The sequence below is a fragment of the Sinohyriopsis cumingii genome, chromosome 12 (assembly GCF_028554795.1).
Source record: "Sinohyriopsis cumingii isolate HCF-2022 chromosome 12, ASM2855479v2, whole genome shotgun sequence".
Classification (NCBI taxonomy): domain Eukaryota; kingdom Metazoa; phylum Mollusca; class Bivalvia; order Unionida; family Unionidae; genus Sinohyriopsis; species Sinohyriopsis cumingii.
This window is the reverse complement of record NC_142972.1, coordinates 34885881-34913223: the sequence shown is the minus strand read 5'-3', so window position 1 is coordinate 34913223 and position 27343 is coordinate 34885881. Positions and strand designations below refer to the sequence as shown.

The 27343-nt window shown below is 35.7% G+C and overlaps 1 protein-coding gene across 5 annotated transcripts in view; it reads left to right on the top strand.

Annotated features, from left to right (window-relative positions):
• The first annotated feature begins 333 nt into the window (after positions 1-333).
• LOC149786238 (ubiquitin carboxyl-terminal hydrolase 45-like) overlaps positions 334-27343 on the top strand; it is an 86552-nt gene continuing 59542 nt past the window's right edge. For 2 of the 5 annotated variants that reach the window (XR_016424892.1, XM_089976609.1), the window contains exons 1-3: positions 334-465; positions 20451-20595; positions 21480-21565. Coding sequence is in view for 4 of the 5 variants with exons in the window: in XM_089976609.1 (XP_089832735.1) it covers positions 20475-20595; positions 21480-21565 (207 nt within the window). In the remaining variant the exon portion in view is untranslated. Of the gene's footprint in view, positions 466-4739; positions 4886-15521; positions 15644-20450; positions 20596-21479; positions 21566-27343 lie in introns of those variants that run through there. The other 3 variants (XM_089976611.1, XM_089976610.1, XM_089976612.1) reach the window with 3 other exon arrangements.

Here is a 27343-nt window from a genome sequence, read left to right as displayed (position 1 = left end):
TCATGAAAGTTATTGGATTCATAAGATACTTTGTATGATAATGGCTTAATACCAAGGCACTATATACAATTGTATAAAATGTTAATTAAAACAGCGATATGTTGTATATCCTTATTAAAATATGTAATTGTATATATGACTGTTTGTCTCTATTTTATTATTTTACTTTAATTTTAAATTAACTTTTCCTAATTTTTCTCAACTTTTCGTAACTTTTGGCAACTTTTCGCACTTTTCGTAACTTTTCGCATCTTAGTCATACCACGTTCGACTGGTACTCTAACGAAATAAAACTGATCACCATCATTGGAGTAAACCAGTCTACGCCTCGTAAGTAGGTCTCGCCATGATGTCTTGACACGGGTGAGACTTTCCCCCAATTTTTCGAGATTTCTGCGATCTTTCACTCAGTGAATACGGTTCTTTTGGTGTGTCGCAACACTCCTAATCATACCTTTTGTATTGGTAAGTAATATATCTGTTCGTACCAGTGATTACGTTAAATTCACCAATGTTTCATTTCAACTGTCAGTCCCATAGGCCTAGATGTTGTAACATTATTTAAAGGTTCATCAGCACTGATTGTAGACCAGCAAGTAGTTTTCCGTCTTCAAGCCCTAGCCCCACTGGTGGCGGATGCTGTTGGTCAGATCGTAGTTGTATGGCACATCTTGGCCATTCCATTTATTTTTGTGAATTCTTTTATCGTAAAGTACTAAGCTGCTTTCGGCGTCTGACCTGTCGAGTTCCATTACGATAGTCTAAGTGGATCTAGGTAAAGTTCATTGAGTTGTGAGAGTGCACGTTGGTTTTCAAACTCAGAGTCTGTAATTTCGTTTCTAACCACCCATCACGCCATTCTTATTGTGTTGCGTAATGTAGTCCATCCGGACCACTGAAATCCTTAACACAAGAGTGACAATTACTGACGTTGACTGATGTATGGTAAAGTAAGGTCTACAAATTCACCACAAGATAGAAACCACATGATTCCACAATCTGTGTTTCTGTATACTTCAATCAACTGCAAGTACAGGAGACAGTAAGAAAGTGTTCAGGTATGCAAGAAATAAACAAACCACAAAATGGCAATTTATTGATTAAACATTGAATTACACAGTTTGGCATCCATCTTGTATCAACATCAGTTGTGAATGTGAACCTACAGTACAGCTCACATGATTTTTTGAAACCCTAAGCTTTGTGTTAGAGGTGAAATTATACGCCTTTCTTTGTATTGATATGATTCACAATACACAGTCAGCAATATGATACAAAGTTGAGTAGTAGTAGGTCACTAAGTGTTGCCCATTTATATGTTGACATACAGGTACTGGTTTTATTTCCAGTATGCATAGTACAGAGACGTATATTGGTATCTATTTTTATACTATTCTCATCGATGACAAGATAAAAATACTCTTAAACAATCTACCTGCTGGTTGTCAATGAGTTTACTCAGTGTTGTTGGCCATTTGGATGAATATCGACAAAATCCATAACATCGTACTTCTCGCAGATGCAGTAAACTGCCGTGGCCACAGGTACTTATTTTTGTTAGTGAAGAAGGAAAACTTGACAATACCCAAAGCTCATTCTTAAAGAAATAATTGTAAAATGTAAGCAAGGTAACAACTTGGGCTGTTTGAAATCTGACCCCTCACTGATTCTGTGCTAACTTTATTTGTCCCATATGCATGTACAGTCACTGATTAAATGTACAGTCACAGATTAAATATCAGTGCATAAAAGGAATCATTCCAGGTTTGTTCCCTATGTACGATTTAAGCCTAGATGTGACCAGGATTTTATTGAAAAGGGGGGTCTCCGCCTAGTCACAAAAATAAGGTGGGAGTAGAACAAATTGAGGGGGTGGAGGAAATGGTCATAGTTCAAAATTTATCTAATACTTTAATATCTGTCTCTATTCCTGCTCAACTCTGCTAGAGTTCTCTTTAAATCAAAATCTTTAAATGATGTCACCACTAGTTGTATAAGCATTTATCTATTTGTTTTGGAGCCTACTTTGTTCCTTATTTATTTATGAATAAAGATGTCAAAATTTAAAAAAAGTCACCCAGGTGCCCTTTGATCCTTATGATTGGTTACCCGAACAAAGGGCAATTATTTTAGATGTGAACCTGAACTGATTTGTTTTAAGTTCATACATGTCAAACCCCATGAAGTATAAGCCAGGGGTCATGCTACCAGGCGAAGTGGGCAACTAAGTTGCTTGAAAAATGTAAGCTTTGCCTTCTTTTGTTATGAAAGCAAAAATGAATTTGCCCTCTGATTTTTCAGATGTACTGTGAATTGCAACTGTTCATGATAACTTGCAGAGAGAGAGAGAAAGAGAGGGAAATTTTACTAAAAACAGTTCATACTCAACAAATGCTTCATAATGGGTTCATCTGTATTATACATGAGGAAAATGAGCAGAAAAACACAAATGTACAACATTAATTTCATGTATATATAATTATATGTGTGTATTCCAGGGAAAAGAATCACTTTTCTTTATATAAACAAATAATTAGCCCCAAAACTGGCCACAACATAAAACACTTTAACTTCTCAAGTGTTAGGCAAGGATGACAATTATTTCTCAAAACATCAACAATAAATCGAGCTAAAATGCAAAACATATGCCTGGATATGGGCCAGTCCTCTGGAAAAAACTAATTGATACATGTTATTTTTCACATAGTCCAAATATGGCCTCAATACCACTTTATGATTCTTACTCTGAGAAAGAAAAACAAAATATAAAAAAGTTGTTTGCTACAATTCTTACTGGTTTCTGATTCAAGGTCAGGAGGTAGGTCAGCATTAGCTATAAAGTTGCTATTATTAGTTGTTTACATAAAAAAACATTCAGAACTGAACAATATAAAATCCAGTAAATAAAGTAGCATTACAATAGCATGTAATGGAATAATTTAAAAAAAACCTAACAAACATGCTAATTAAATCAAATATAAATTAAGTCAAATACAACTGAACCTCTTCTAGAGCATTGTTTTATTAACACCCCTTCGTCATTCATTCCCAGGTATATAATTTTTGGATGGGGTCTTCATTAGTGATGATTTGCATGGATGTACAGTTGGCAAGTCAGTTGGTACTTTGTAATGCTGAACCCTTTGGTAGAGGTATCTATGACCTTGTCGACAATAGAGATTTTAACATTGCCACCAGAATTGCAGTATGGAATCCTAGCAATAAAGCAGCAGCATAATGTCCTTGCACAGGGTCAATGACTGCTGTCATGGGAATTCCAGATTGTTGACATGTTGTCTGGTAACTGGTGACATTACTTTTAACCACACTTCAACTTGCTTTATGGATTTGTCTTCATACTGTATGTACTTCGTTTTGGATTTTCTGGGCATTCTGTAAGAAAATATATAAGATAAATGATATGTTTGATCCTTGAGAGATATAGAAGAAACTTGAAAAAAATAACAGATTTATTTTAAAAAATTGTCAAAATTAAGATATTTCAAGCAAGAACCCACAAAGCAGTTCTTCAGTTTCATCGATATCTTTTCTGCACATTGGAAGCCAAATATCTCATCTCCTGTGAGATCCAGTAGTTTTTCCCAGGATTCTCCAGCAGCTTTCACTATAAATATTTTCTGGTTCAGTATTTTTAGAGAAAAGTTTTGTAATTTTGACACCATGTTCACTCTGGAGGTAGGTGGCACACTTTCCACATATTTTACTTGGTAGACGAGAGAATTTTTGTCCAAAGGATTGAATCGTTTTTCAAATAATATATACCCAATCTCAAATTGTCGGGGACCCCTTTGGTGCACTCTGACCACATATATGGGCTGTACCTACATATATTTCATCTGTGAACATGAAAGTTTGTTTTTTGTCATTTTAAAGTTCAAAGCTTTTTTGTATTTTTCATATTTTGAGCTCTTGGTAGATAGATAATGAGAAAAGAGACGTTTAGATGGGTCTTTAGAGAGTTAACTTTATTTTTGTTTCCTTTCTTTAGTTATAAACCTTTATTTGTCTCATCAGAGAAGGAATATTTGCTTGAAACAAGTGAATATTGGATATATTTCATTGCGTGGGTGAACAGCTTTGTATTTTCGTGTGTGCCAGTGCCATGAGTGAAAATGTGTGTTGTTCACCCATGATATGAAATAAATCCAATGTTCACTCAAATTAAATATAAATAATAATAATACATTTTCATTTTATTTTAGGCTCAACTTTAGTAAAGTGTATAAATGATTGATATATTTCTTATTTAATCCCTTCCAATGATGTCAATGGTTTACTTTTTATGTTATACAGTGTTTTGTGTATATTCACACCGAAAATATCAGTAGTAACAATTCTTCCTAATTCAAGGCAAAACGGCACAATAAAATAACTGAAGAAAAAAGTATATGCACGTTATTGGATTTAAACTTGGGTTCGTTTGTAGGCATGGCATTGATACTTATGCAGGCTAGAATATAAGTGTCTAACATAGCTCTAATTTCTTGTGTATCTTGTCATTGACAGTGAAAATATTTATTGTATATAACTCGTGTGCATTATCACATTTTTATATTTACATATATTTGTTTCATAAAGCTTTTTAAAGCCATCATTAGTCTACATTGTCTCTAGTTTGTATTTTAGGCTCGAATTACCATAATATATTAAATAACCTGGGTTAATCTGACCACTATTTAAACCATTGCTAAATATTTTTTCCCATATCTTTGTTGCAGTGTTTACTTGTTCTATTCAGACAAATCATTATTGTAAAGTCCGCCTCGGGTGCAGGGTGTCGCAGGTTCAATTCCAAGCCAAGTCATACCAAAGGCATGTAAAAATGGATCTAACAGCTGACTCGCTTGGTGCTCAGCATTAAGAGGTTAGTGTTAGAACTGGTCTGCCTGGTGTCAGGATAATGGACTGTATGGGACATCATGCTACATGTCTGTGCCATGATGCCCCAGTGCTAGACATCACTATAAACTGCCACACTGCAGACATTGTAGTGATATGACTGAAAAATTGTTAAAGCTATATTAAAAATCCAAATCATATGCACACACACACACATTATTTTAAGCACGAGTAACATAGTTGTTATATTCATGACTGAAGCTATAAAACTTTGGTTGACTGATGCCTGCTGAGTGATAAATGATGTAAATGCAGCTTTTGAACTCTAGTTATCAGAGTGACAAGATGATTACATCAATTTGTCAGACAGTGTCCTCTTGTTGTGAAATGTCCTTGCATGCAAATTTGGACAAATAATAACAAAAGACAAAACAAGTCATGTGTTAATTTATATTATAAACAGCAGAAAGAACTTAAAAAGTTGGAATTACCCTACTAGTCTAAATATGACACTGAATGTTTCCCTGGTTAATATGGTATCAGAGCAATGGTTACCAATGGACCTCTGCAACTGATAACAAGAATATTTGAATTGTGCACCTTCCTGCTTTTTAATTGAAATTAAGACATTCTTTTGACAAAGATAATGGAACTCAATAAAACAAATTGAGGGTCTGAAATGCACAAATTTAATAAATAATAATTCACTTGCTGTGAAATTCAGTTATCTGTGAAAGCAGCAGTGTCTTTGTGCTAATTAAAAATCATTTCAATATGTGATGCCCAGGAGGCGTGCTCCAATGCTTTATTGCTGCATAGGCTTGTAAAATAAAATTTGGGTGGAAGGAAGGAATCTGATTTTTGTTTTTGTTGGATGCTGAATTTTAAGTGGTATTTTTTTTTGGGGGGGGTTGCAAAACATGGTGTTATCATTTTGTGTTGTAAGTTTTGTAAGTTGGGTATAATGTGCAAGTGAAATCCGGTTTAATGGAATACTGTCCTCTCATTGGTTGAAAGAAAATGCATTTATTTATAACTTACTTTCTGTTGGCCAATGAGAAGGCAGTATTCCATTAAGCATGTTGTTCTTGCTTATTAAGTGGGTATGATCATGGCCATGTTGAGCAGTATTGTGGAAAAATGGTCTGTCATTCCTTAAAGGTATGATTGTAATCCAAACATGGAATAGGCACACAAAAGTTGAATGGCTGAGCTAAACACTGGTACCAAATTGATTGCGCTTCGCAAAATATAGCTTGAAAAATCAGCATGGATTTTTAAATAGGTCGCGCAAGAAAGGAGAGAAGTATCCTTGTATTATTTTATACTAGATGTATGACTGAGAGTTAAATTGTAAGCAACCCCTGTGTGAGTAGCAGGCTGCTTCCTGATTAGAATGCTGGACACAATACTGTACTGCTTCTTCTAATGAAATGTGTCGAGTTTGTTGTCTCACAAAAACTGGCCTGTCCAATTTTGTTTTCATGTGACTGATTTCAAATTAACTAGGTGATTACTGTTATTGACGTAACTTGTGACATCTATATTACAGATAAGTTTTGAAATAAAAGAAACTCATCTCTGATGATTAGCTTCATGGCTTTGAATGAGATGAGAGTCTCTTACCACTCTAGAAACTGTATATTTGATAGGACATTGATTAAACTTGGTAAATATGCTCATGTCATCAAGATAATGGTTAAGCATAATTATGAATGAAAATTATTGATGCAAATGATGTGACCTTGCATCTGAGATAGTGCTTGTCATAGGTTTTCAGTGTTGCAGCTTATGTGTGGTTTTGCAAGTTTCCAACAGTATTGTGTCCTATTTTCCTCAAATCTGGACCCTATTACCCCTCCTCCCCAGCACAAATTTTGATTAGGGAAAAAAAAGAGAAAAATACAAGTTTTCTTTAGTGTATGTCCATCCATGTCTGTGTTGACTGGCCAAAGTCATTAAAGGTGATACAAACAGTAAGAGGGCAGATATCCATTTTAAAAGTGATTCAAACTTTATAGTTTGCAGAGATGTAGTATAAAGGATTTGACTGCTGTTAGTGTAACATTTTTGAGGTTAAGGTCACACCTACAGTGAGGAAGATTACATTTATTTTGAAAATTAATTAATTACAAATGAGACAAAAATACTCAGTTTTTCATTTAATGAATGATTTATTAATTTGAAAAGTAAATCAGAAAACATGTTAAGATAAACATTACTAAATAATGAATGAACACTAAAGTTAAATGAGATTAGGTTCAGAAATTCTGTAGTGCAGATAATTTCAAGTTACCTGTATAGTCTCACATGTTCAAGTTTTCTTGAATTACTTAAGCACATGATGACCCTTTTATTGCAGTAATGTAAGTGTCTCAGAAAATATGATTGTGCCATGCAGATGACAAAGTTAAGGTGACAAAACTTTCAAAGCAAATGAGATTATCTCATTTTTTTAGCATTACTAATGGATGTTGTATTTTAATTATCTTGTGTCCCATGGAATTCATGGTGCAACACAGGGTTTTATAATAAGTGAAATCAGCTCATATTAATGAGATACGTGTACAGTGTGCCTTGAATCTGATTGGCTGAGCTTGTTACCTCATAGATGTACAGTCTGTATTTATCATTCAGCTTATTCTCAAACTTGATAAATGGTTTTATATTGTAAAGAGCTTAGAGGATTTTGATCATGAGAATGAAACTGTACACACATTAATTATGATTTTTTTCTTTAGAATTTTTTTTTATCAAGATATAGCAAAATAAACATGATATCTTATTTTTTAGTTAGTATCCATAGGATTTGTTCTTACAATATGACAGAATCCTGTTTTGGTTGACTGGTGAGTTACATAAACCAGGTGTGCAATATCAGGCCCACTTTTCTCTTGTTTATAGAGTTATTTGCCCCTTTTGATTTACAACTGGATCCAATAAATGACATAAGCTTGTGAATGGATTTAGACTTTTGCAGATTTTAGTGGATTGCTGTGAATATATATATCTTATGATTAACAATAGACGAATATATTTATGTGATAAAATTGCTGATCATTCCACTAATTCTCATCTGCATATCTATCAAGTTGTAACATTTACTCTTATCTTATTTGATAACTGAATTATTGGCATCATAAGTTTTTGATGTGCAAAAACAGATGATGAGAAATCTGAATAACTGTTTATTTATAAACAAAATCTAACACAATTTCAAGAAAACATTCTCAATTCTAATTTACCTCATTTTCTAACTTTCATTGTAATATTATGTTTTATACATGGGCAAACTCAGATCTCAAGATGGCAAGTTCAGTTTTTCTGCCAGATTATCCTGGACAATGTGATTGTATAAAATTTGTTTGGTCCTGTAAGTTGATACATTTGACATAGTCACTTAGTGTTATAGTTACCCATTGTACATGACATTTATTTTTGCTCCTTATAGGACCAAAAAATATTCAATTTTCAACTTATTTTAATTTGTTCATGACAGTTTTGGTCACATGACTTTTGGACAGACATGTAATGAAACATTATAAATGTGAAAAGATTAAGGATGTTATCAGTATTTGTCTTGCTTAAAATATATTAAAAATGGATCCTTAAAATTTCCCAAGTGCAACCAGACATTTTGCTGGACTTCATAGACATACATGATTGCTGTTTATAATACATAATCATTAACCAAAAAGGCCCCATTTCAATGCCTCCACGGGTTTCATCAAGCTGTTGCACCAAGCCATAAGTTCATTACATCCTTTGCTATGGATCTGTGTACAGATTCTTTTTGGTGGTGGAGGGGGATAACAAAATGTTTTTACACAGAATTCTATCACAACATTGATCATCATAGTATCCATTTTTGCACTGTGGTAAATCTGTTAATTGAGAGTGCTTCTATTTGTTGATAACATTCCCTTTATTTGACAGGACACCTATAATCTGATTTTCATTAAGTTTTCTGACTTTTGGCATTGAATAGAGTACTACATAAATATCAACAAGATTTATTCTCTTAAGTTCTTCAAGAGTGTCAAAGAAGCCCCGAGTCTAAAGCGCTCATTGTTCCTGCTCACTGCCATGTCACCTCTGTCTGAGTGGGGTTGAATCTTGGGCTTGGTTAACATGGGTACATGAGAAAGCTTGACAGTCGCTGCTTGTGGTCACTGGTTCTTCCTGTGGTTTTCCAGGGTTCTTCCTCCACTAGTAATACTGGCCCTCATGTATAGCCTATCTTGTGCTGAAAATTGGTATTAAACCCAACAACTACAACAAGAGTGTCAACAAGCAGCTTGCACCACAGCTCTGTTTTGAACACATTCTAGTACAAATAATCGTTAGTGTGGCGAATTACTAACATTTTAGGAAAAGGCGTTAGGCACAAAAGCAATGAATGCATTAGAACTCTCATGGTCCAGGAATCTATAACGTGTGCATTAATAATTCATACACACTCAGGGATCGTCCTGGGCTTCGCCAATGTCGCAAATTGCGATTTTTTTTCCTTATTGGCGACAAAAATATCCCATCTGGCGATTTTTTTGGCGACATACTTTTTGGTTATTTAATTTGTACATACAATCATGGATTTGGACTGGATAAATTAAAAGGCAGAACGAAAGGAAGCCACAAATTTGACTAAGCAATGCATTGGAATCAATCTGTTACACAAACGATCCTTTGTTCTTATTGACAACCCCATCTTTACAGTGCATTGTTACATCATAATCTGCTAATGTGGGTATGTGAGAAAGCCTGCCAGTAGCTTCTCGTGGGTCGGTGGTTCTTTCCGGGGTTTTCCCGGGTTCTTCCTCCACCATTAATACTGGCCGCCATGTATAGCCAATCGCGTGCTGAAAAATGGCGTTAAGCCCTACAACAACAACAACAACATCATAATCTGCTTATGCTGACATCTGGGCTGAGGACTGTATGCTGCGATACAGTCAATCATGCTACCGCACTATACCTACAACTGACCGACTTCTGAAGACGCGAATAGAACAGATACAATTAATTGTATGGCTAATCCATCTGTTTTTTTTATACATATACCAATACAGTAGTTTTGCTGAACCTTCATAGAAAACTGATAACCTTTGAAGTACCGACTACTGTGTATAAATACAAAGCAAATGGAAAAAATCTCAATCACAATTACATCTGTCGCCAGTGCAGCATTTTACTCATTGATCTTTTCCTTTTGCCATCAGTCCCGTGTTACGGCTGCAGAGATTTAAACTCCGCAACAAGAAATAGCAAAAAAAAAAAAAAAAAAAAAAAAACCAGTTTTGCATAATTAATAATAATTATTTATTTCTCAAAATACAGGAGTGAAAGAATCCCTAAATTGGGTGTGAATTTATGCTTATATATACGGTCCAGTATTGCTAGGTGTTGACTCGTGTACGTTTCATTCGTGGGAATGGAGATCCTATTTTTCTTGTCGAGAAAATTTATACAGCATTCAGTGATCATTCTTGGGAGTTAGGAAGCAATTCGCTACAAGCTTTGTGAAGCTAGCCATGGGGGGTGGGGTGGGTGGGGGGCTGCTGAGAGACTACTGGTGTCACCTGTCAGCACTGTAGACTGTGAACGTGGATTCCGTATGATGAACCTTATAAAAACTGACATCAGAAATAAGCTCTGCATCTCATCTCTCGAGAATTTAATGAGAATCAGCATGTACAGATGTGAAAAATTAGACTTTGAAACTGCATTCAACAAGTGGGCAGCCCTAAAATCGCGACGGATCTTCATGTAACACTTTGTAACATTTTGTTAATGCTTGTTGTAATTAAAGTATTAACTAACCCATCTTTTGTAATTTTCATTGCCTGTTACATTAATAGACTAAATTAACACTTGGAAAAATGTACACTACTTGTTTTGGCGACACTTTTTGAAAATTGGCGACAAAATATTGAGGTTGGCGATTTTTTTTGCGACAGCTTTTTAAAAGCCAGGACCATCCCTGACACTATATTGCTGTGACTGACAAATCCTTGTCACGCGACAAACTCTTAAATTCTGTCCTGTTAAAGTGACTTGTCCCATGTGGCAGTAAGAAACTCATTGCAGAGGGTGTCCCAAAATGAGGTGTATCTCTGAGGTTCTCAGCTTCCATCATTAAAAAAAAAAATCATTAACATGTTGCTTCATGGTAATGTATAGCAAATCACTTGGTTTTAAATAACCAGCTAAGGGTTACAGTTTTCTAAACAATAAAACTAGGACTTGTGCTTATTATTCTATTGTTATTTAGAATAACAAATGAACATCTTTATGAAAAACTGATTTGGGGCCCCGAGTGGTCTAAAGCGCTTACCGTTCCGGATCACTGCCATCTCACCTCTGGCTGCGTGGGTTCGAGCCCAAGGCTCGGCTAGCGTGGGTATGTGGGAAAGCCTGCCAGTAGCTTCTCATGGGTTGGTGGTTCTTCCCTGGATTTGCCAGGGTTCTTCCTCCACCAGTTATACTGGCCGCCATATATAGCCTATCTTGTGCTGAAAAATGGCGTTAAACCCTAGAACAACAACAAAAAAACTGATTTATTTCCTGCACTGTTGTTCACAAAAGGAATTGGTTTCCCTTCACTGTACCCATTGAATGAGCTATGAGCAGTGTAACCTTCAATCTGTTGAGTTTTAAAGCTTAGGCAGCAATACCTCTTTTGATTGGCCAACAAAGATACAAATTGCAAACTAGATCTAGTCACCTGTTAATTAAGTTTAGCAGGTGATATCTTTATGGATTGTTTGATAAAGAACAAAATTTAAGGGTTCTCTGAGATAACAAAATCCATGTAAAAGTGAGCAATGAGGATGCATGAAAATTTAAACAGCTGAGTACTTGGCATGCAACTTGTTTTTTTTTTTTTTGTTTGTTGCGAAATTCTCATTATTTGATCTGATTTTAGAAAACGAATATCAGTCATCTAGTTTGTGAGATATCAAACACAGTTTAAGCCGTACATGGGATAAGGTGAAGCCACGTAGGTTCAACTATTGGCAGACAAGGATATTAAGAAACTTGTTAATTGGTTGTTGGTTCTTAGTGATCAGTTTGATCTAAAGACAGATTACTCACACATGATTTGACAACTCTCTTGAAAAGGTGTTACTCACACAGTTTTAATCCATCATAGTATAAATCTGGATGTATTGTTTGCAACACTTCCACTTAATTGCATACCATATTTAGAAATATAGTGCCAAGAGTTTGGGACTTAATTTGTTCATCAGAGGAATACAAACTCCCATGTAAATCATTATAAAAACCTTTTATTTCAGTGTCGTTACTTTCATATTGAAGCTCAAGGCTGCAGATGAGCATGATTCTTGTGATACTGGCTGAAGAAATTATGCATCTAGTTTTTTTAAAAAGAAAGCAGAATGCCAAAGAGACGAGTGGTTCATGGAATGAATCGTGTAATCGGACATTCCCATGGTCTGAAAAATGAGTAACAGTGGAACATTATTAGCTTAAATCACATAATGACATGACTATGCAAGGAAAAATGCAATGACAGCCCAAGAAACACCAGGTTCAGAACTTGAGGATTTTTAACCTAATCCTACCGTTAAGAAATTTGTTAAAGTTCGTTGAAGAAAATATGGAACGTAGCATGCTGTGTTACTTAAAAATGAAATGAAAAAAGTTAAAGGGATATGATCATTTGTTTCTCCTTCTGGTGCCATGTAAAATTTATTGAGTTGTAATGAAATTAAGCTAATGAAATAAATTAATATGGAAAAGAGTTTACAGTAATCTTCTTGATTCCTTCAGTCTGCTCACAGAATGAAATAATGGCAAGGTAAAGTCATTGAGAATTGTTGTAACATCACATCACAATTGAGAATTGTTATAGTTGTAACATCACAGCACAGTTGAGAACACTTATAGTTGTTACATCCACATTACAATCACAATTATCACATTTGTCAACTGCCTTATATTTGTTTATTACTTGCATATATATCGAGTCAAACTAGAAACAACGAAGACCCTAATCTGCTGTGGCATAATGCATCTGCAGATCAGGGTCTATGTTGTTTGTTCTATTGATGACTCCTAACAAAAGTCATAGACCCAGATCTGCTGGTGCATTATGCAACGGCAGATCTATGTCTGTGCAGTTTGCAGTTGGTTTTGTCTTTTAAGCGAGTATATATGGTACAATGCTAAATATTTCAAAGTCAGTGAGCATTGGCAATCTGATGACATTTATATTTGTGACACAATACTTGCACAATGTTATGAATTATTGTATGGGGAAAAAAGTATTGGAGATTGATCAGTACAGTTGATTGCAAGGTTTTGCATCAATCCAGAATTTATTGCTTTGATGGTTTCTTTATTTCTTTTCCTGTTCTTATTTTGATTTCTTAGAATTTTCAAGAGTACAAGGAGTTTTTCATTTTGCAGAATGTCACAGGTCTGTCATTTGGTGAAACATTCGTTCAGCAGGTTGTCATCTGCATTGAAATGGGTCAAAACAAACTCTGAAATCACCAAAACAGATTTTAAATCACCTAAACAAACTTGGAAGTTATCAAATAGTTCCTACCTAAAAAAGTTCTGTATTTTCTGAAAGTTAATTTTCAACACTGCTTTTGTGGTGCATTTATTTTAATTAAATATTTTTAAAAAAATGCAGTTGTGTAGAGGTGATACGGATTACAAAAGACTATTGAAATCTATATATTGTATGAGAGAATGTAAAAGATGCTCACATGCTTCTCTTGGCACCAAAAACCCCATGCATCCAAGGGTCAAGTAACCACTGATAGTGGTGGGGTTAAGAATAGAACCAGTGGCCAATCTTAGTTTCATATTCGAGTTTGTCTTTTCATGGCTATAAAGAGTGTGTGTCTCTCTCTCTCTCTCTCCCCCTGGCATGATCCTAGGGCCTATTTTAAATGTTAATTTGATGTGTTAAGACTTGCTTTGGTGGTAAAACACCCTGGTTGATACATATCTTAGACTTGTACTTATGGCTGTTATTTTGAATTTACATTAATCCATCCCAAACCTATTAGCCCAGATTGCTGAAGCTGCATCAGAATTCAGAAATCATTATGAACATGTAAAGATGATCTCCAAACAAAGATTAAAAAGTGTTAAGCCTTTCTATTTTTAATTGTAAGGAGGACTGAAAATTATGAACATGTGTGTGCACTGAGAAGAAGGGTAACATCATGTCCATCTTTTCTCCTAAATGCATAGGGATACATTTCTGTTTGAAAAAGAAACATAAAACAAACAGTATTCTGCAATTATAATGGCATAAGAAGGCAAATTCCCCCCACCCCACCCCAGGATTTTAATTATTGGAATGCTGAAGCCACAGCCTTAAAAATGTTGGAGCTCCATCCCCAAAGTCCCTCCTAAAATTAGGATACTTGGAAACATTTGTCTTCCTCTATCTCCTTAAGCTGCCTGCAAGAGCTGAATTTCAAGTTCAAACAGATAGCATGCATGAATGCTATGTCTGTTAATTAAAATCAATGGAACTACATAGTTATGATGCAGTCTAATTGTGAATAAAATTATTGGCACTTGTATCATGATCTAAAGTAATGTGTACTATACTAACAGACATGATTGCCTTACTTATTGATTTTGATTCCCTTACTGTTGGAAGGAAATTGCAGAAATTGTTTTGCATCTATCTATGTGTGTTTTTTTTTCCCCCAGTGTTTCACGTTGATGGAGTTGCCTAGTGATCATTTTATGATTTGTTAAATGTTCCTTGAGCTTGTTTATGTTTTTTAACTCATCCTCAATATTTCAAGGTAGACTTGAAAACTTGGGATGTATTTGAAGGTGATCTGTAGTGTGCATTATAGTTTTAGAATTCTGATCTTTCCAGGGGGGTGGAACTTGCAGATTAACACTTGTACATGTACTGTATCTATTTGCTTAGAAGTAAGATTTTCTGAAGAAATTTTGAACCATGCAACCAGGGCGTCAACTTATTAGATAAACAAGTCCCCCAAAATATGATTTATAGGCCAGACATACAATGTATATCAATGAAGTAACTGCTGACTGGAATGTTCAGAGAGCCAAAAGAATTGACTATGCCTATAATAATGTATTGTTTTTCACCAAGAGAAGAAACATCTGAATTATAAATATAACCTTTTAAGTTTCTTTTTTCCTGGTGGATTTAGTTGCAAAATCAATCCTGACTTGTTAAATGGTCATAGAAACACATGTAGTAAAATTTTGGAAGATTTTAGCATATGGGTCAACTCAAGATTAGACAAATTTTATGCATGTAACAACACTTGTTAATAGGGTTTTAAATGAAACATCTTGGTCATGCCATTATGGCATAAAGCTTTGATCCTCTTGGTTATAACTTTGTAACTTTGAAATTTTATTGAGATACCCACCAGGGTTCATACTAGGCTGCACACTTGCACTAGTGACCTTTATATTTTAACTCTACTGCGCATAGACTAGAAGAGCTTATTGAATGTTTTGTTATCTGCCTGTCTATTTGCACAAGGTTATTATCTCTACTCCTTCCAAACTACACGTAGGATTGGCATGAAACTTTACACACACGCATTTGTCCCCTGGTCTAGTTGGTACAAAATGAAAATGGTGCTGCCTGCTTATCAAATATGGCTGCTAGAGTACCCTTCTTAAATATCGTGTCCACTTCGGATTCAGGAGATTGCGGATTCAAACCCTGACCAAGTTTTACCAAAGACTTATAAAAATGGTACTAGCAGCTGCCTTGCTTGGTGCTCAGCATTAAGAGGTTAGTATTAGGACTGGTCGGCCTGGTGCCAGGATAATGTGACTGGGTGGAAGATGTTGCTACATGTCTGTGGTATGATGCCCCAGTGCCTGACATCACTATAAACTGCCATACTGCAGACCTTGTAGCGATATGACTGAAATTATTTTAAAGTTAACGTTAAAAATCCAAATCACATACATACACACACACTCCAAGGCAGGTATCTTGAAAGTCGTAACTCCTCCTGAATGGAAAGTCATATGGACATGTTTTTTTGTTTTTTTTTTTTCACCATAAGACTTATGATGTCAGGTTGGTCCTTAATGAAAATGGTGCCACACCAATTGCCATCTTGAAAATGTATTGCTTTTTCTTCTAGTCATATTAACATTGTGCTTTTACCAATGATTTCTTGTAATCTCTACTTGAAATAGAAATTGTATAAATCTGGTATGCAATATAGCAACCATGGCAGCCATCTTAAAATCTTGTTACTGTGACTCTTCCAAAACAGAATGTCTTATCAACATGGTGTTATTGTACCAGAAGACTTCTTATAATATCTTGTTGACCCTAACGTATAATGGTGTTCCTTTGACATACAAGATGGCAACCTTGAAAATATTGTTATCTCTTCTCCTTGCAAGTGGATGGCAGTATCAACATATGGTTTTCACCAGTAGACGTCTTATGATAACTCATTGGTTTTAAATAAAAATGGTGCCAGTCTTGCCCATTTTTGGCTGCCAGACTGTCTCTTGAAAATCTTGCTATTACTACTCCCCGTGAATGGATAGTTATATTGGCATGGGGTTTTGATCACAACGTTTATAATGATGTCTACATGGTCCAAAATGAAACTGCTGCCGATCTGACATACAATATGTTCACCACACCAGCTAGTTTGAAAATCTTTTTATCACTGTAGAATAACAGAAATGGTTTCAATACTCGGCAGTTAAAATGGAAGTCGTCTTAACACAGAATTTTCCATCGCCCGGCTGACATGGATATCAATTAGTCATGCAGTAAAATCTGCTGGCCCTCCCAATCAGATTTTCTAATGATTTAGAAATGTTAACTCGTCATATGGCACTGTAGCTGTCTGTATTAACTGGCACTCCTTAAAACCCACAGGCCATGGGCTGGTGGCCATTGTTTAAACTGACCTTTGTAAGAGGAAGAAATAGTCTTGTCTGGAAATTATTTTTAGGTAGTAGAGCATCAGTCCCTTGAAGGGACACTTCTTTATCTTTGGCACATGAGAGTTCCCTTGGTGGTGTCCATGGGGCACATAAAACTGTCGGCAGATTTGTTATAGACTAAATTGAGAGCAATCCAAGCTTACTGAATAGAAGGTGCACATTGCCAGAGATCATAAGACAGTTAATATCATTAACTGTAAGAAATTTCTTTCTGCTTTTTATTAGCACAAGTTTAGAGCATTGATAGACAGTGTAAAGAAGAGAAGATGAAATCTTCAGTGAAAACTGTTGCATTTATTTTCCAAGTAGTATACAGTGACAAAAACAAAATCTATACTCCAGTGTCCAGAATGAAGTATGGAGGGGAATAGTTATTTTAACATGAGGATTTCAAATCCCATTATGGAAGGCTCATAGCAGGGGAGGCTGGCATGATCACAGGCACTTGGGGTGTGGATTTATTAATTTTTGGTGATAAGTATTCACATTTCCAGTACTTTTGAATTATGGTATACTTTGTTGAGCAAGTCAGTTACACAGGTTACTAGTTCCTTGGCAACTAAAATAACCATGTAATGAATAGTGGGAATTGTTATGCTAGCAGACAAGGAAATTGCAGAAAACTGGGCCATACTTGTAGCAGGGCTCGAATTTAACACAAATTTCTTTGTAGCCAGAAGGACTAGTATATTGAGAAATTTACTAGTCCTGCCAAATCTTTACTAGTCCTGTTCACAAAACAATGTCACACAGCTTTCATGTACGTTTACCTATTCAGTTTTAAAGTTCGAACAACCCCCAACAGAACTAGATGTTTTCTGTTTTTGCGAATTGCATACACCAGTTACACCACATAATGTTCCTTTCCTCGTCATTCAGCCATTCCCTGTCTCTTGTCCATTTCTTCTGAAACTTTCCATTACGCTTTTCCCTTTCATAAGAGTTATTCCTCATCATTCTGATTCAACTTTTGCTTTTTTTTTCTTCTGGTGGCTGAACACCTTCTCTCAAATGCCACATATTGCCTGTCTTATAATGAAGGAATTGTGCCTTGTTTTGAAATACGAGATGTTATTGTATAGCTGACGTGAATAAAGCAAGAAAAGGAATGGCACAGTGTCCTTTATATAAGAAAGTCAGAGCAAGAAACACGTTTTAAAACACATGTCTTTGCCCCCTTCCACAATTAAATGGACTCTCCCTAACAAAGACTTAACTTCAGCGGATGTTCTGCATGATCAAAGCAGCGGCTATTGTAAACACTGCTTTAAAATATTAGCATCAGAAGATAGTGTTAGTTTCAGTTTGGAAAAGGTGTGTTCCCATCAAGCAAAGCCATCTGACACTCTGTGCGCTGTATTTAACAGCTCCAATTACAGTATCATAAGTTGTAAGTTTGGTAATTGTTCCAAATTAATCGAACCTCAGTGTATTGTTGAAATTAATAATAAGGCGGAAAATGCTCAAATCTTAGATGCCCATGCTCAGAGATTTTAATTCCCAACAAATGTACGGCATTCTGCTTGGATATATCCACGTGTATTCAATTATTTGTTCATTCTTGTAAGGGAAAAATATAAAAACTATTCTTATCATCATAGAAAAAGTAGTATGAAAAGGATGTGTCTATAACATAATCGTAATAAATTGATCTAATTCTTATAATTATTTCGATGGAAATGTAAAATATGCAGTTTCCTGTTTGTGACTGTTGGAGTGTCTGGGAAGCAAGCAAAAAAAAACCTTAAACAAAAAAACGTGCAAGCTAATTTCCTTGAATAGTTTTTGCCGTGTTCTTTTGTGTGGTATACCACCTTGTAGTTTGTTACTGTGGTCGAGTGAATAAAGTGTGATACCATGTCATTTTTTCATTTAATTAGTTATCAGATTAATTAGGATCAATTACCAAACTTCCATTGTTTATGGCGGGACCATAATTTGCGCTGTTAAGTGAAATGCACAAAATCAGATGGATTCTTGTTATAGAAATGTACCTTTTCCGAGGCAGAAATTGACTTCATCTTCTCATGCTAATATGTTAGGACTGTGTTTACAATGGCCACTGCTTTGATTCTACAGAACATCTGCTAAGTGAAGTCTTTATTAGGGAATGGCGTAAACAAATGCTGACTATTGATAACCGAAACTTACTAGCCCATCGGACTATTAACATTATGAGTTACTAGTCCGACGGGAAATCTGCTAGCCTTGGGCTAGCGGACTACTGCTAATTTCGAGCCCTGTTGTAGTATGGCTTCATAAAAGTAATTCAAAGCATAAAGTTTAGAAATTGCAGAAAATGACTTGTTAAACCTACATGCCATGTCTATGCATCACTAGGTCGTATCCTTCTTCCAAGGTCTGTAATGTCCATATCATTTAAAATCACCTAGTGGGTGGTATTACTGAAACGGATAAGCATGTAGTTCTGCAGTGATACCAAAATAATTATTAGACTTTATAAAAATGACCAAAAAAAACTTTATTTTTTAAACCTTATTTTATTTAACCATGTTTCGGAAAGGGAGTTTGTGTCTAGATTTTATACTTTTTGGCCTTAGTTCTAAAGCAAAATGCACATGGACAGATGATCCTTTGCAAAAGATGGGATAAGTTTGATATTTTTAATTAAAATGGTTGGTTCGATACACCAAAAAAAAAAAAAGAAGTCCAGTTTTTAAACTTCTACATATTTGCTCTGGAAATTGCCTTTGAAAACATCTTTTACACATCTAAGCATCTGGCTAAGCGAAAATGTCTTGGAAACTGATGTCTTTGGATGCATTCAGAGGGATATTAGCTACACGTTTTTCTATATGACCTCACTTTTTTACATTTTTACATTCATGGATTGAAAACTGCCCCACACTATGTAAGCCATTAATGCATAATAACACTTAATACTCAGATATTTGACCACAAATTGTCCTTTTGACGACCCTCACCCACAGGGGCACAGATTAATGGCTGGGACAAATTAAAGTGAGACAAATACAGTAGATGTAATATAACAAAAATTTGCAAATTTAATGAGATTTATAATCGCATTATAAGAATGGTATTGTCTCTCATAAGAAATGGCATGGCGATTCATCCTGCCCTCTTAATAGTGCACCCTGTTTGCCCAGTTATTCGTACAGCCCAGTTGCTAGTTCAGCAACAAAATATCAGTTAATATTTGTAAAACAAAATCAACATTTTATTGATAGAACTTGATTTCATTGCACTTTTAAAAAGATCGATGGAGTTCATGCATTTAAAAATGTTCATTAGTAACAAGGAAATACTATGAACAGTTTTGTGATTGCAGCCCAACCACCAGTAGCTATGCCTTTGAAAGTAGTTTTATTCTATTTCAAGTGCCCTCATAAGGAAACTGATCTTAAAGTTGGGTTCATCACAAGTTTGCACTGGATGACATTGTGCCCTGGGCAACCATTACTTTTGATGCCCCCATCCTCAGAATAAGAGAATATGCTCCTTGAAATGGTACTGCTACTCCCTGCACCAACTTGACATACCAGACGGTCACCCATGCTGCCCACTCCTTTTGGATGTGATGGATAACTTTAATTTATCACAAAACTCACATAATGAGTCATATACATATTTTTTTGCAGTTTGAGCCTGTTGCTACATTCTCAATGAGAGTAATTGATGAAACAGAAGTTGCAAGTTCGTATAGAAGTATGGGAAAGAAGAACAAGCACAAGTTTCGAAAGAGTAAGGAGAATGAGGCATCTGACTCCTCAGATGAAACTACAGGTATGAGTGTTATTCAAAATCAGTTATTTTGCATTTGATTGTACTTCATATAAGGATACTAGATGTCTCCAGTCATTTAGCATAATTTCTTGCGTTTATTAGCACAAGGAGATTGTCAGTGATCTTCATTTTCATTGGCACAAGGTGATTGTCAGTGATCTTCATTTTCATTGGCACAAGGTGATTGTCAGTGATCTTCATTTTCATTGGCACAAGGTGATTATCTGTACAGTTCATTTTTGCAAAAGCACTCGGAGATTATCTCAGAACATTTCATTCTTGTGATCATAAAATTTATTTATGTGCCATTGTAAATTTAATGAGGAAATAAACTTTTTTTAAGTTGGGTTTACCATTTGCTGCAAAATCCATTTACAGTGAACCTTTTGCATAGTGAAAAACAATAATTATATACAGTTTTTTTGTTACTGTAATAATACAAGAATTTAATGTAATTGGCCAGATATACAAGAATTTAATGTAATTGGCCAGATATACAAAGAATTTAGTGTAATTGGAAAGATATTCTGTCAGGTACATTCATCTGATTTGATATCTACATATAAATCAAATTCTAAAAGTTTGCAACTGCTTGTATAGGCACAGATTCACCATATTTTGCAAATAATAGCATTCCAGTTGTCTTTGCAGCACTTCATTATAATTAAAGACAACAAGAAAAGGTGCATTACAGTTTCCCAGTGAAACTATTGCCTGTACGAAGAAATATACAAGACTAAACCTGTACTGATGCCAGTTATCACAGCTTATATTAAATCTTGCTTTTATATTAATTGAGTGGGTAAAGACAAAAATCACTATGTAGTTCAGCTGTATTGTCATCTGTTGGACAATAGTCACCTCTAATTTCTGTCCTGTTTCAGCTTGTGGATGTGCACATGTGAATAAGTCCATTAGTTTCAATGCTATGAAAAAGAGCCTGCAGAAACAGGAGTTTGGACAGTGTTCAGTAAGTAGATTATGCAGTGTAATTGTTGTAGACCAAAAACTTTCAAAACTGTAATTTTTGTTCTTCCTCTAGTTTATTACTTCTGTTTCAATTGCTTTGTCTTTAGTGTAAATTATTTCCTGGTTGTGTTTTTTTTTTTGTCTTCTCTCTTTTCAATACATTCATTGATTTGCGAAAATAAACTCTGCTAACTCCCTAATACAACTGTCCTGAAAAGTTAAAATTACTTCCTCAATACCTCCCATTGGCCACTGTTAGGTGGCATCAGTTGTAAGCTTCTGCTACAGTACTTTAAACTTTGTGCTGAAGATAACTCGAAAATCTGTGAATATCTTAGAAGAATTTTGGTATATTAGAGGATGGTATGGTATTCATTATTTTTTTAACTTCTAATCAGTATTGATGTGAATGTTTTACATATGTGGACTTTGGTTATTCTGACCTGGTGCTTTAACATAGTATTGTTGGTATGTTTGTTGTTATTTGCATGCCCAGAATATACACATTTCCTGTTGTTTCAAGACAAATATTGTTGCAAGCATGGTGAGGTTCTTCACCATGGTACCTCCATCATCCAAAATTAGACGTACATGGATATCTATGACTATAACGTCAGCAGAAGATGAGGAAGAAGAGGTAGAGGAGTGTCATTCTTGGATTCTTCCCAGATGCTATTAGAGCTGCAGATGCATTGACTAGTGCAGGAAACAATTATACATTTGCTAAATTCAGGACAGGTTTTACTTGTATCTCAGTTACAAATCTCCTTGGTTAGCTAATTTTGAGCTTATTGGGGAGTGTCACCCATATCTAGGCAGCGCAGTGGGCACTGGTCCCCTGATATATCTAAGCATGGCCTTTGGGCCTGATAGTCTGTGTGCATGGGGTTTGGTCAGATCTTGATAATCCATTTCAACATTCTTGCATAATGCCTTTCTGGATGCTGACAAGCCAGTCCATCCATCCGGCCAGCAGTACCTATTGTCTGGTGGCCTGAGATTGATCAGGTTCACTAGCCATGCCACATACTGGTTGGTAGTTCCATGGTATATCAAAGTGACCAATCAATTTGTTTTGCCACACCTTCTGCACAAGTGATTCTGAAGCCAATCATCCAGCTGGGAGCCATGTATGCCGGCCAGTTGGCAGTTGACCTGACAATTCAGTTCATCATAGTGTTAGCCCATCCATACATTAGAACTTAATTTTTCAACTGGCTAGTAATTTATATATGGCTCATCCTTGTGAGCTTTACTATGATACATTTTGGGATGGTGTTAATGCCTTTTCTTTACTGCTAAGGATGTTTTATAGGGACATAGACTTTGGCCTTGATGTACTTATTTGCATAGTGAGTATGGGGTTACCCATAACAAACTCAGATTCAACTATGGAACATACTCAGTGTTACCGGCTTCCAAATGCCTGCCACTGCCAACTGCAAGTCAGGCCTATCAGGTTAAGGTCACAGTGGTCTTGGCACATGAGCAAAACTTTCCTCCCTTCTCTCTACAGTCACAGTCAACAGAAATAAAGTAAATTTCAGACCGTCTGTCGAAAAACCCTGTGAGCTGCGAAGTTTTAAAGCATTGTTTTCTGAAAGCCAAATACTTGTGACTTTTTCATCATGCTGGTGTAAAACACATTTGGATGCTTGTACGATCAAGCTTATGATGCTAGATAAGAACACTGCAATGGTGAATATGACCTCCCTTTTGTTGTACAAGGTGGTCAGGAGTGTCTTTCATGCTACCTCGAAGCTTGCTCATAATATTGTGGCAACATCTTCGTGTTGGATCTAGCATCAGTTGCTATTTTCCGGCTTGCCAAAAAGCAGGCAATGATTATACCTAGGAATCTGTGACTAGGATTGCCAAGATAATTATTGAGGCTGCACACCCTTCTGTGGCTGGTACTTTGACAGCCTCTTGCAAATTAGATTAGGTGAGATGAGACACCTGTCATTTCATCATCACTCAAGTCCCACCATTCCTTAGCATTCCATTGAGAATCTTTGAATCGCCGTTATTAGTTAGTGGTAAGGTACAGGAAGTGATAACACAGGAAACGCTATGCCTACTGCTCTGACATTTATGCTGGGTCATTTCTATCATAAAAGACACTTACCTGCTTTCAGGATATCCCTCCTAGTAAGGTCCCCCATTTTCTTCCACCAGTTAAATTTTGTGCACATACAAGAAGAGGTTCCCTCCCTTTATCAGAAAGATGCAGTGGAAGCAGTGTTAAATGACCAGTCTCTGGCCTTCTGCTCATGGATTTTCCTGGAATTAAAGCCCATGACATTTAAGCAGATGCTGCATCATGGGTCAACCTAACTCCTTCATCTTTGGACGATGTAATCAAAGTTGTGTTTCTTTTCTTTCACACTATTTTTTTCCTTTTCCTCCTCTTAGCTTATTAGCCCACCAGTGTGAAGTCATTTTCTCACTGGGCCCAATCATCATTGCTCAGAAAGTGTCCTATGCCTATGTGGATTTCATCTTGCAGTAGTCTCCTACTCTTCATTGAGGGTGAGTATTTCTTGTGTTTGTTTTTATTTGGCAGTTTTGGGATTTTAAGACTCACACCAAATGGACAAATTCAGTTATGCAGTAGCAGCAGGTACAGTACTACTGATATTAAAATGAAATGTGGGTGGGGTTAAACTATGTAATACCTAACTTTTACTATCGCCAGATTACCTCTTCCAACCCTGTACTGATGTCCCTCTAAGTTAGGGTTCTGCAATAAAGGAACAATCCAGTGTTTGTCATATGGTTGGGTTCTTTTTCTCTCAGAAAAGTATCAGCTATGCTATAGCAACAGGTAAGTATCACAACTTTATCCCCCCCACCCAATATTGTCTCATTATTTAACATCTGCAAAATAGAGAAGTACCATTTTACTAACTGAAGTCTGTACAGCCACACTTAATCTCGCTCTTTTCTTCTAGGTTCTAGCAACAGTCTGGAGTTTGTTTCATAGCACCAACCCCCTTCTGGTAGGAGTTAAATTTGCATGTAATGTACATTAGCTGTACATTCTTGGTTTAAGTTTTGGAATTTAGCTCATGTTTTGTGCAAAATATACTGTTATACCTGGAATAATGAAGGTTGATGATAGAATTCATCTTGATGAGTACTACATGTTCATCACAAAAGTAGAGTACTGTGGCCTATATTTTATGTTTCACTGACTGGTTCATTTTTGTGTTTTATGTGTATTTCTCAAGCTGTGTTCATGTTGGACTCGCACTAAATGATTGTATGCATCTCTTTTAGTACCACACTGATAAAAAATTAACCCTCATTTCACATTTTACTGGTTTGGGTGAAATCATGCATAATATCATGAATGATATCCACATCTATAGCTCAGTGAATTTTCAGGTTAGCATCATTCAATGTAGCTAAAAGTAACTAATTTGTTTCATGAACAAACAATATCAGTACCCTTTGAATCGACATAGAGTGTAACGCTTTTTATTAAATATAATCTAAAACCAGGTGATCTGTTTACATAAAAATGTTCGATGCTGCTAGGATCTTTGGAAAAGTCCTTTCCTGTTCGGCTAAATTCATCCATAATGTAGTTTCCCCCTTTCATTTCTTTGCAGTAAATTTTTTTACTCTTGTGGATGGTAAATTACATGCACACAGTTCATATTGTTTCATCATGTATCAGATTAACTGTATGCTGTACGTCAATATGAATTATGTTTAAATCATTCATGCACAAAATGAATTCTATAATTTTAGCTTCATTTCAGATGTTGATGTGAAATTTCTTTGAAAAACAGACTCATATCATTCACAATGCTGTGCTTAACAAACTATAGATAATTGTGTACATATCTTTGTACTACACCTATACAGAGTGTCACTGTGACATACATTTCACATTTTACCAGCTTGGGTGAAGTTATCCATTCCATTCAAGACATATGAACTTTTTGCATGTTACATACATTTTGCCCAATCTGTATTTCTTAAACTTGACGAAGTGTACATCTTGATGACCACTACACCTTCGTTTCAGTAGTAGGTCATTATGACCCATCCTTGATGCCCATTGACTTGGGTTAAATTTTGCATTTGATGTTTAGTTCTCAGGCACTGTTCATAGAGAAATTGATGATGATCTACATCACTGGTACTTTAAGACCCCCTTACAGCAGAACATGTGAGTTGTGACCTATATTCCATTTTGTGCTGGCTTAGATTAAGCTTTAGCATTTAACTCATGACAGCATGAGTTTGTGGCATACTATGTTCATACTATTGTCCTCAGAGTCATGAAACTCGAGTGAATGCATCTTGACTAGTTATATAATCTTTTACAAAGAGGGATTCTGTGACCAATGTTTCCTACTTGTGTGGTTTTGTTTCAGTTTTGGTGTCATTGCTCATTTATTGGGTGACATAAATCTTGATACATTGGTGCCTCTCAGTTGGTATTAAACCATTAAAGCCAAAAATGGTCACAGTGGCCTACATTTATGCTTTATTAATATGGGTAAAAAATTGTTTTTATCACCATAGGGATTCTTCTATATACATTGTGTCCTATTCAATGCAGTTGGAAGTAAGTATAAATGTCTATTCATTGGTAAGCTTTCTTGATGTGTATGACTATACATTGGATATTATGATAGGTTACCTTCAGTAGGAAATTTGTGTATTGTACATATGAATAAGTATAGGTGTTAGATGGAAGAATGGCATGCTACTTATTATGTGAGGCCTTGTGTATATTGGTTTATCAAGGAAATTTGTATGGTGCATGAACTATGCATGTACCACTTGCTAGCATTCCAAGGTTACTCAAAGCTTGACTTTAACCCACAAAATTATGGCTTCTAGGTGTCCACAATATAACAAAATATCTTCTCAAACTTATTTTAGAACTTAAAAAAAATAATACAAAAACAACATTATTCCCTGACTTTCCAGCTCATTGTAGTACCTCTACAGTGATGTCAAAGGAATAAATGTTCTTGTTTTAAAAAAAATGTCACAGTAGCTAGATTGGTAGATGAGCATAGAGAGGGTTGGGCTATATAGTGCTGATTATAAGTTTAAGTTTTGAATTGTAAAATATTTACAAGCTAAAATTGTGAAATTCTTTTATTAGGAACATGGTCAACAATTTGTCATGATTACTTTAGTCTGAACTTATTTTCTGCATAGTAAGTAGTGTTTATGATAGCTGGTGGAGACTGCTTAAGACTTGGTTGCGGTGAGCTGTGTAATCATCGATTACATTCTAGTCTCTCAATCTTTAGGAAGGGACTACTGTGGGTTAGTGGTTAGTTTACATAATTTGGAACCAAAAGAAAAAGTGAGTTTGAATCCTTCCATTGGATCTGCTTGCGTTGGCTATCGTAGTGTGTCCATCAGAAAGACACTTTGCTCCATTTACCTCTGCACTATATAACCTGGTTGTGCAGCTCTGTTGTAAAACAATAAACTGAACCAAACTGATCATTCTTTGGGGTCTCAAATGACAGAACGCAAAGAAAAAACCTAAACTAAATTTGCTTGACTCATTCCTTGTTCAGCACCAACTTTCATTGCTGATAACACAGACTTTTTGCTAATACTGAATGATAACGCTATGGATAAGGCATAAGCCCAGTTCAGGAATATTTAATTGTCAGTGACAAATTTCTCTATCATCAATGTTACAAGTCTCTGATAAGGCAAAGTACACAGTATACATTATGTCCCATGCATTAGGGGAATACAGTACTCTAACCAAGCTACTGGGCCATTAATC